Consider the following 11,324-nt stretch of genomic DNA (forward strand, 5'->3'; position numbering starts at 1 on the left):
GCTTGCTAGCTTGGATTCCGCACTCGCTAGTAGGTTTGTATAACAAGGTTTAGGTTCGTAATCCTCCGCGAAACAGGGACCTACAGATAATATTCTACAATGATTAAAAGGCTACAAGCCAATGAATTACATCAAAAGTTTATATGTTAACCCTTACAATTATAAAATTAAACTGTAGTCATTCAAAATACATTTCAATTTTTTATTAAAAGAAAAGCGATTTGCAACACCGACATCACTAGCCGTGAAACGACTTTCGGTAGCCATCTTTTAGTTGACTCAAAATAACCAGTTGTAAATTTGATTTCTTTGGAAAGGCTTTCTTAAGAGGAATCTAACTATAACCAAACCTCCACTTAAAACTTTGTTTACAAGGTTTTAAGATTCTAGATACGTGTCAGAACATAGATACCATGTAACTCTCACTGAAAACTTCCTCCCGTTACATTTTTGTATTTGTTTTAAGTTTCACATATGCATGTCATTAGTTATCAAAACTCAAAAGAGTAGAGAAAGGGAAAATTACATGCTAACGACATGGCATGTGGAGCTGTTTGGCTCCGGGTTGCAAGTGACATTATTCTCATATGTTCTACTGCTACTGCTAGTGCTCCAATTAACACATGGATCTTGCTCGAAATCCCAATCTTTACCAAGCTTTCTTCCAATCACCCTCAGTACATCCACTGCAAAAATAAAGTAAAGAGTTTTGAAGTAAATTAACCACGAAACGTACAATCATATTTTGCCCTTTTCTAGTAGTGTATAGAATCTCGAGCTCGCCATATCTTGTAAGCTAACCTTCTTGGGGAGGAAGACATGTTGTGTTGATGGATGCAAAAGCAAATGGTAGCAATGTAACATAGAGAATTGCCAACAACATCTTGCTTAGATCTATAATTCAATGTTTTTCGATCGACCATAAATAGATTTGTACTTATATAACAAATATCCAAGTGGAAACTGATCGGAAACTGTTGCCAGTTGGGAAATAAATGCCGGCTGCAAAGACCAAGACTTGTTGAGCTAATTTTCAACATTACTATTCACTCACTTCAATTATACATACGACTTGGTTTTGTCGGATTTCAATAATGCACCACAAAATGACCCGTTTTATATCAAGGTGATAAGATAGTGTTGATCTTTATTGTGGAAATGTTTGTTAATACGAACAATATGAAGGAAAAGTGAAGAAAAAATAGATACACCTTTTTACTTTTTATTTATCTTTCAATATAAAATAGTTTCCTGCAGTTTTTTAATATAAGTTCTTAACAGGAGTGAAGTACTACGTAGAAAATTCCAAATTTTTGTGCCCTATTATTCTAACTTTGTTGTGTTTTTCTCTAATAAAACATTGTATATCAATAATATGGTTTGAAGGTCGCTAGTTACAAACTTAATCTGGATTTAGACCACTGCGTTTATATCAAAACTTATAACACAATTTATGACACAAAATGGATACTGTTATATTTGAGTTTTCTATACATTGTGTTATTGGTTATGGTTATTATGTTTTAATATGTTGTTCATTATGTTTTTTTTGTTCTTTGTATTTTAATTTGTTTTTCATTGTGTTTTTAGTCTGATGTTCATTGTGTTGTAGTTTGTTATTTATTGTGTTTTATTCTGATGTCCATTGTGTCTTTTATCTGCTATTATCAATTGTGTTTTTTAATCTACTTTTCATTTTTTTTTAGTTTGATATTCATTGTGTTTTGAATTATGTGCATTGTGTTTTAGTCTGTTTTCCATTGTGTTTTTTATCTGTTGTCATCAATTTACTTTCCATTGTGTTTTTAGTTTAATACTCATTTGTGTTTTATGTTGTGTCCATTGTGTATTACGCAACTAGGTTTTAAAGAAAATTGAAAACTATAACAATAGGGTACTCATGTTAAAGATAAAAAGACTCTCGATTTTATGGTATAGTTTTTTTTAAAAAAACAAATGATGTATTGAAAAGTTACGGAGGTTTAAAAAGTGAGGGGGAAATAGCATGTGAGTTGCATGTACATATATTCTTTTTTGTTCCCTTGAACAAAATTACTTTTCTCACTTGATTTCTCTTTGTACACTTATCACTCTACGGTAGCTTCTTACAGTTCTTATTTTTAAATTCTTTATATTATAACTCAACCCTAACAATATAATTAAACACTTGAAATTATAACGTAGAAAATGAAGTATATACGTGGCATTGGTCTAGATAGTTTGAGTCCGATGAGGAGTTAAAGGAATGGAAGGAATATTATGAGGTTCTCAGTTTATTGAGGCTCTCTAACTATGTTGGTGCACTTGTGTCTGTACTTTGTCTGTATTCGGTCTGTATGTAAACGATGTCCTAAGTTAGTCTGTAAGTTGACCAAGTCAACTATCCTCCTAGTTTGACTTGGCCAATAAGTTGTAATATGTATGTCTGTATCGAAGGATAGCCTCGAAGGATACTGTTGATCCTTCGAGGTGCTCGAAAGATATGCTTCGAATGGTAGACCTCGAAGGATCATCCTTCGAGGTCGCTGCTCATCCTTCGAATGAAATGTACTCGATAGATGATCCTTCGGACCATCTATCGGATCCTTCGACCAGACATCATGGGCTGGGTATATATATACCCATGCAGTGTAGTGTGAAAGATAGAGATGCACACAGACAGAAAGTTAGTGAGTTGAGAGCATTCTGTCCGAAACATTCACACACACACTTTGAGAGTTTGCAAACTGATTGTAAACATTGTGCTTGTAACTGGAACCTTCATACGTATTAATACAGTGGTGTTAATCGGTGAATTCTTGTGTGTTTGTTTCTCTACTTGCTTCATCCCGGTTTGCCTACTAGCTTGGATTCCGCACTTGCTAGTGGGTTAGTATAACAAGGTTTAGGTTCATTATCCTCCGCGAAAAGGGACCTACAAGTGGTATCAGAGCTTGGCTCTTTACCTTGTTTAAAACCGGGTTGTTCGAGTTCTTGGTGTGTTTGGACACTAGGTTTAGCACCCGTTTTGGTGGTTTTTCTTGCTTTTCTAAACTGAAAAACGGCTTCTAAACCTTCGGGAGTGTTCAAGGTTGGGTTGGGTAACTTGAAAACTTGTTTTTGAGTGTGTTGGTAAATTCCGGCCATATCTCCGGTCAGTATTCCGGTGAACAGGTTCTGGATAAGATTTCCATTTTTGGCCTATTTTATTTCAAAATCGCAGTTGGTAAGGAAGGTACAGTCTGACCATTCCTTTTTGCCGAAAGTTGGCTCACCAACCACATCAACTTTTCACCAACCTGTCGTACTTTTTGTCAGTGTGTCAGAGCATTCGAAAGATATCCTTCGACATCGAAAGATATCCTTCGACATCTTTCGATCAAAGGCAGCTCGAAAGATAAGCATCTTTCGTTTAGTCTTTCGGAGTCTAAGCATTATCTTTGGTTTCTGGAATCTTCTCGAAAGATAAGGATCGTTCGTGTTGGTGAATCTTTCGAGATTAGTGTTCGAAAGATAAGGATCTTTCATTGTGAATCTTTCGAGACCTGTGTTCGAAACATAAGGAGAATCTTTCGAAATCATCTTTCGAAAGATAAGGATCCTTCGTGTGATCAATCTTTCGAAATCAATTCTTCGAAGTCTTTGTTCGAAACTCAACAGGGATCTTTCGAACCTTGTTGATCATTCGAACAAGCATTGATCTTTCGAACAAGTCAGTATCTTTCGATTCTTAGCTGCTTGTGTTTTTAACAGTTTGTGTTTGTGAAGGTTCTCAATTATTATTTGATCAAAATGAGCTGTACAAGTCCTTGGGATTGGAGTTTGGACTCACGAACCAATCAAGAGTTAGTCACTGCTGCAGATTGGGCAAAGAGTATGATTCCACAGCCTTCAATCAGTCCAAGTCAATGGGCTTTGGTATCCAATCAAAGTCAAAGTCTTCAGAACCTTCTGATTAGTGAGAGTGAAACTGGCAGCAACAATCGTCCACCTAAGTTGAACCATATGAACGATTTTCCATCATGGAAAAACCGTTTTCACACATATGTTCAAGGGCAAAGTACTGATCTTTGGATGTGTTTCATCAATGCGTTCAATACTAATCTTGAAACTGCTGCGTCAACTTCAGAGGGTTATGCCAATATGCTTGAAAATGACAAGAAGGCTTATGAATTGGAGAAAAAGGCCTTTGCCACACTTACTCAAGCACTCAACAAAGACATCTACCATCAGTTCTCATATTGCAAGACCACGAAAGCATTGTGGGATGCCTTAGTTGCTAGAGGAGAAGGCAATGCAGCTGCTCGAAAATCTCGGCATGATTTGTTGAAGAAAGAGTTTGAATCCTTTCAGTTTTTGGAAAACGAGACTCTGAATGATATGATCACACGTTTCTACCATTTGATTAGTGAGATGTGTGCTTATGGAGTTGTCTCTACTCAACAAGACATGGTGAGTAGATTTGCTGACGCCTTACCTCCAAAGTGGAGTTCTTTCATTGAACTGTTGAAGCATACTGGAACTCTAGATCAAGTCAACATCTATGAGTTCATTCAAAAGCTGGAACATAAAAATGATGAAGAAATTAGGAAAGCAAGGCGTGCTCCAGCTCCTCAGAATACAGAAATGTATCTTCCAGGATTCGATGCTTTGGCAAGATCCGCTGCAGCTCAGCAACAGCAACCTAAGCTGCAGACTGCATTTGTGTCCAATACAAGTTCAAGTTCCTTTCCGTTTCCTCAGTCAACAGCTGCTCCATCACAACCTCAATTCGATCCGAGGTCCTACATTCCTGTTCCAACACAGCCACAACCACAACCACAACAACAACAACAGCAAGCTCACTATACAAACAATCCTCAACCTCAACCCCAAAGTCATCACACAATCCGAGTCGACAACTCAAATCTTTCACACCTTAGCATTGAAGTTGCTATGGAACATATGGAGATCATCAACACCATGGTCAGTGCATACTGTGGTTTGGTAGCAGGTCAGCTTGGGAACATCAACATGACCAATGAAGATTATGATCAGATCGACAAGGAAGAAATGGAGTTGATGGATATTAAATGGGCTTTTGCTAGTGCGGTTAGAAGGGCAAAAGATTTCATGGCACGAACTGGAAGAACTTCGTTGGAAGGAAAGAAAAACACGAAGTATGGGTTTGATATTAATGCCGTCACGTGCTTTAACTGTGGTGAGAAAGGGCACTTTAAACGTGAGTGCACTCGACCAACAAAACACGGCAATCACAACCCTTTCAGAAACCAGACGAATGTGAATGCCCAACAAGAAAACCGTGAACGGAGGATGGTGGCAGTGAATAACAATCAGGGACAGCCTGGAACTACAAATCACAATCGGGCTTTGGCTGTTCAAGCTGATGAAGGATGTGACTGGTCAGTGCAGTTTGGTGAAGGTGATCAGGGAAGTGGAACTGCTTTGTATGCTAAGGTCATCGAGCATGTTCATAAAGAAGAATCTTCTGGAAGCGATGACAGTTCTGGTTATTCTGGAAGTTCGGATGAAGAAGGCTCTGTTTCTGGGGATAATCACTCAGAGCCTGATGAGAAGGAGGAAGGAGATGATGATATTCAGGAGCTACTGAATGAAGCTGATGAGCTTAAATGTCAGAAATCAATTCTGATTAGGAAGGCTGCTGCTACATCAACGGAAATGGAAAAGCTATTTTCTGAAGATGGAGCTTTTTCTTTTCAAACTGCCTTTATGGCAAATGGTTCAGCCTCTACTAGTCAGGTAAATTCTGAACCTCCTGCCCCTAGTATTTGTAACTCATGTGCTGAGATGAAGCTTGAATCAGAGAAGCTTCATAGTCATAACCAGACTTTGGTTATTGAACTGTCGAAATGCAAAGAGGCAAACATGGCTTTAACCCGGAATGAAAAAGAATTTAAATCTGTAATAGAAACTTTAAAGAAAAATGTGTCCGAGGTTAACAAAGTAGTTTACCACAAGCAAGTGAGTATAAACGAATATATTAACATTGTGGAAGAAACTAAAAAGCAATTAGCCATTGCCCAATGCGAACATGATGCGATCAAACAGAAATTGGATAGTTATTCTAACTCCCAATTTGTGCTTGATCACATCATCGATGTTCAACAACTAAAGGGAAATCAGAAAGGCATAGGGTATAACAAATGTCCGCCCCCCTTGATGAACAACTATACCAAGATGCCTGATGAGGAAGAAATGCCTCGGTATGAACCCAGTGTGCCTCTTGATGTTGAGGAGTTTACTACTGGCCTTGGGTTCAAACCGGACAATTCTTCAAATACAGCCTCTAAGGAACAAGAAACTTCACCATCCATGAAGCAAAGTCCCCCAATTATCGAGGACTATGAGACATCGGATGATGAATCAGAAGTGGCTGTAAGTGATCAGGATAAATCACTTAGCAAGATGAAAGGAGTAGATATTCCACGAGAGAATCACATTCTTTGTGATCCTGATACTCCTGAGATTCCATCTGTTAAGAAGCAAGTGATTGATCCTGTCAAGGTTGATAAGACTGGTGTGTCTACTGTTAAAAGCAGTAATGTGTTGTACACTTTGGTTGGAGATAATAAAATCTACTCAGATCATGTTTTTCCAATTAAAAATGTAAATAAATCTTTAATTGACAAAGTCTTTGAAGACAATACAAACAAATTTTTGGGAAAAACACTTCCGGGAATTGTGGTAACACAATGTGATCCAATTCCTAAGGCTGAGATTAGAAAACAGTTTGGTAATCAAAAATCTCCAACCACTCAACAACCTACTGCTTCTAAGGGTAAACAACAACAACGAGCTCCAAAGCCAAAGGCTAAGGTTGAATCAAAAGGAGCTCGTTACATGAAGAAAGGAAAAGATGTTAAATTTGTAGCATCAAAAGGTACAGATAAAATTGAGACTTTTGAAAACAAATCAAACACTGATTTTGTACAACAAGTCAAGATTTTGAAACGTAACAGTGATAACAATTACACCCAACACACAAACGGGTGTGATGAAAGAGCAAGTACCTCAGGTTCTACAGGTTCAACATCTGGTAGTCGATCAAGTTCTCCTAAGTCTGTTGAAAGGAGAACTTGTTTCAAATGTGGAGAAATTGGGCACATTATCAGAAACTGCCCAAATGCTCCAAAGAAGAAATTTGTTGAGAAAACTCCACCTGAAACAGTTCACCCTCAACGTCGATCAGTTTCACCTAAACATGATAAACGAACTGTAAAAGAACAAGAAACTAAACAACGACGTAAGAACATGAAAACTGTTGAAAAAGCTTTAAAATCTGAAGTTAAAACAGTGCAAAAGGAACCAAGTGTGTCACAACTTGTAAAACCAGAATCTTCAAAAACTGGTAGGCAAAGACAAACTTGGTTACCTAAGTCGGGTGACAATTCAGGGGGAGCAATTATTCTTGAAAACCATCAAGAGATCGAGCTCACGTTTCGTGATGCTAAGGGACGACCCAAGACCACTAAGGCTTGGGTCCCCATTCTCAACTGATGTGTTTAATTGACATGTGCAGGATGTTCTAGGAGGAACTATTAATAGTCATTGGATTGTTGATAGTGGAGCATCCAGGCACATGACTGGCGACTTACGGCTCCTATACGACGTGAGAAATATTAGAGGAGGGTATGTTGCTTTTGCGGGTGATAAAGGTGGGTACATCACTGGAGAAGGAAGTATCTCCAATGGTATCGTGTGCTTTGATAAGATCAATTATGTGAAGCAAATTGATCACAATCTTCTGAGTGTGTCGCAAATCTGCGATAAAAAATTCTCAGTGATTTTTGATGACGCTGGCTGCTATGTGCTGAAACCTGGATTCAAAATTCCACAAGAATGGATTCTCTTATCGGCTCCGAGAGTTAATGATCTTTATATTCTCGACATGAGCCAAGCGATTACTACATCTGCACAAGTCACTTGCTTTGTCTCAAAAGCCACAGAAAAGGAGTCTATATCTTGGCACAGAAGAATGGGACACATTCACTTGAGAAAGATGAACCATTTGGTGAAAAATAATCTTGTGAATGGTGTGCCTGTAAGAAGTTTTCATTTGCAAGATATCTGTGTCTCATGCCAAAAGGGGAAGCAAACAAAGAAGTCTCACCCTTTGAAGAAAATCAACACTGTCAGCATGCCTCTCGAACGTCTTCATATGGACCTTTTTGGACCTATGAAGCACAAGACAACGTTTGGTGATGCTTATTGTTTAGTAGTTACTGATGACTACTCTAGATTTTCTTGGGTATCCTTTATGGCACACAAGAGTGAAACTCCTGGCATCCTCAAGGATCTTCTTACAATGTTGGAAAATCTCTATACGTTGAAAGTGAAAAGGATCCGAAGCGACAATGGAACTGAATTCAAGAATCAAGTTATGGATGAGTTTTGTACTTCTAAAGGCATTCTTCATGAGTACAGTTCTCGTTATACTCCACAACAAAATGGTGTCGCTGAGAGAAAGAATCGGACGATTATAGAAACTGCAAGAACAATGTTTGTAGAGTCGGAACTCCCTATTCAATTCTGGGGGGAGGCTGTATCGGCTGCTTGCTACACGTTGAACAGAGTTCTTACAGTTAAGAGACATGGCAAGACTTGCTTCGAACTCCTTCAGAAAAGGAAACCGGATCTTTCTTACCTTGAACCGTTTGGTGCTCCGTGTACTATGATTGAGCCAGATGGAAAGTTTGGTGCAAGAGCTATCGAGGGTTTCTTCCTTGGATATGCTACTCCGAATTTTCGTGTTTGGAATCTAGCTACCAAGAAGATTGAGCTATGGAGTGAAGTTAGGGTTCAAAGGTACACGAGTCCTGTTAGGGCTTCGGGTGATCCGTGGATGTTCGATTATGATGGGCTATTTGACTCCTTTAATCTGCCAACCTTTGACGAAGAATCAGCAGCGGCTCGGATGTTGTTGGAAAGTGACAACGCTGCTGTCTCGCCATTGGTTAGACCTATTGTTGTTGATTCTCAAGTTTCTACGTCTGTCAACAATATGGTTCAAAATGAGGTTTATGAAGATGCTGCTGATTATAATGACTCTTCTGAAGATGATGAATATCATGATGCAGCCGAAGGATCTTCAGCTCCAGCTGCTCCTGTTCAAGGTGCTTCTGTAGATACACCTCATACGCAGAATATAGATACTGCTGAAGGGAATGCATCCACCTCTACCCACATTCCTGGTGTGGAGTTGGTTGTTGATCTTAATCTTACCAATTTGGGTATCAATGCACGTGTGCCAGATAATCCTGAAATGAGGATTCATGATACCCATCCCCAGCAGAATATCATAGGAGATGTCCATCGCGGTGTGCAGACGCGTAATCAGCTGAGAAACAACCGGAATGCTGGTTTGTATTCAGCTATAAGAGAATCTGGTCAACAAAATGACTGGTCCTTCGCGTGTTACGTGTCACAAGAAGAACCAAAATCGTGGAAAGAAGCGTTGAAAGACAGTGCTTGGGTTGAAGCCATGCAGGAAGAATTGCAGCAATTTCAAAAGCTTGGTGTTTGGAAGCTTGTTGAAAAGCCTGAGAATTACAAGAAGATTGGCACTCGATGGGTCTTCAAATGCAAGAAAGACGACCGTGGAGTGGTTATTCGAAACAAAGCTCGTTTAGTCGTTCAAGGTTTTCATCAGATTGAAGGGATCGACTACAACGAAGTCTATGCACCAGTTGCACGTCTGGAAGCTATTCGGATCTTTCTGGCTTATGCCTCATTCAAAGGATTCAAGGTTTACCAGATGGACGTCAAAAGTGCATTCTTACATGGTGTGGTTGAAGAAGAGGTATATGTCGAACAGCCTCCAGGTTTTGAAGATCCTGTTCATCCCGATCGGGTTTGGTTGCTCAACAAAGCTCTCTATGGTCTTCATCAAGCGCCACGAGCTTGGTATGCAACCTTATCTACATATCTGCTGGAGAACGGTTTTCGAAGAGGTCTTATCGATTGTACTCTCTTTATCAAAGAACAAGATGGAGATCTTCTTCTGGTACAGGTATATGTTGATGATATTATTTTTGGTTCTACTAATGATGTTTTGTGTAGGAATTTCGAGCGCATCATGCAGGATAAGTTCGAGATGAGTGCTATGGGGGAAATGAATTTCTTTTTGGGCCTACAAGTGCAACAAACTGAGTCTGGGATATTCATCCATCAGACTAAATATGTTGGAGACATCTTGAGCCGGTTCCAGATGTCCGATGCAACGCCCATTGGTACCCCATTGCCAACTAATCACGGAATAACTCCTGACTTGAAGGGTGAACCTGTTAGCCCTTCATACTATCGCGCGATGATCGGATCCCTTATGTACCTCACAGCATCAAGGCCAGATATAATGTACCCAACGTGCCTACTTGCCAGATATCAAGTTAATCCGAAGGCCTCACATCTTGCAGCTGTCAAAAGGATTTTTCGTTATTTGAAGGCTTACCCCGACACCGGTCTGTGGTATCCTAGGGATAATAACTTTGACTTGGTCGCATTCAGTGATTCTGATTTTGGCGGATGTAAAATCGACGGCAAATCCACAACGGCTGGATGTCAGTTTTTAGGAAATCGCCTAGTCACATGGCAGTGCAAGAAGCAGACGTGCGTCGCTACATCAACATGCGAAGCTGAATACATTGCTGCCTCAAGTTGTTGTTCACAAGTTCTTTGGATCCAGCAACAATTGCGGGACTACGGTTTTGAATTCCTAACTACTCCTATTTACGTTGATAATTCTGCTGCTTTAGATATCACTAAAAATCCTGTGCAGCATTCAAAGACCAAACACATCGAAATCAAATATCACTTCATACGTGATTGCTTTGAGAAAAGGCTAATCGATGTTGTTAAGGTCCACACCGATGACCAACGTGCCGACTTATTTACCAAAGCTTTTGACAAATCTAGATTTGACTTCTTATTATTGGTAAATGGCATTAAGGTCAAGCAAGAGTAAACCAACATCGGAAAATCATTTTTGTAAATGTCTTTGTGTGTTTTTAAATTTGTCTTAGTTTATTGATTTTAGGGGGAGTAAATCCAAAATCCTGAAAATCCAAAAACATCGAAAAATTTCAAAAACACAAAAACAATAGAAAAACAAAATGAGTTTCCTGGCGAGCAAAAGAGAAAATGATAGTACATCAGTGGTCTATCCAAACCTCTTTAAACCTTAAATGCAAAACGATAAGCAGCTCTATATAAGATGTATCGGTAGGCTCACAATCATTTTAAAGTGTGCAGGGTGATATAAATCTTAATCGACTGAAGACCAGGTGGGAACCACTCATTGGCATATGGTCTTAGTGCCGAAATTTCGT

At 39.2% G+C, this 11,324-nt stretch overlaps 1 protein-coding gene across 1 annotated transcript in view; it reads right to left on the bottom strand.

The window, feature by feature from the left end:
• Positions 1–1,044, bottom strand: part of LOC110935882 (probable leucine-rich repeat receptor-like serine/threonine-protein kinase At3g14840) — a 55,981-nt gene extending 54,937 nt beyond the window's left edge. The window contains exons 1-2 of the mRNA XM_022178229.2: positions 802–1,044; positions 527–686 (exon numbers count right to left, since the gene is read on the bottom strand). Of these exons, the coding sequence (XP_022033921.1) occupies positions 527–686; positions 802–883 (242 nt within the window). The 5' untranslated portion in view covers positions 884–1,044. The remainder of the gene's footprint in view (positions 1–526; positions 687–801) is intronic.
• Positions 1,045–11,324: the final 10,280 nt, after the last annotated feature.

The sequence above is a fragment of the Helianthus annuus genome, chromosome 11 (genome assembly GCF_002127325.2).
Source record: "Helianthus annuus cultivar XRQ/B chromosome 11, HanXRQr2.0-SUNRISE, whole genome shotgun sequence".
Classification (NCBI taxonomy): domain Eukaryota; kingdom Viridiplantae; phylum Streptophyta; class Magnoliopsida; order Asterales; family Asteraceae; genus Helianthus; species Helianthus annuus.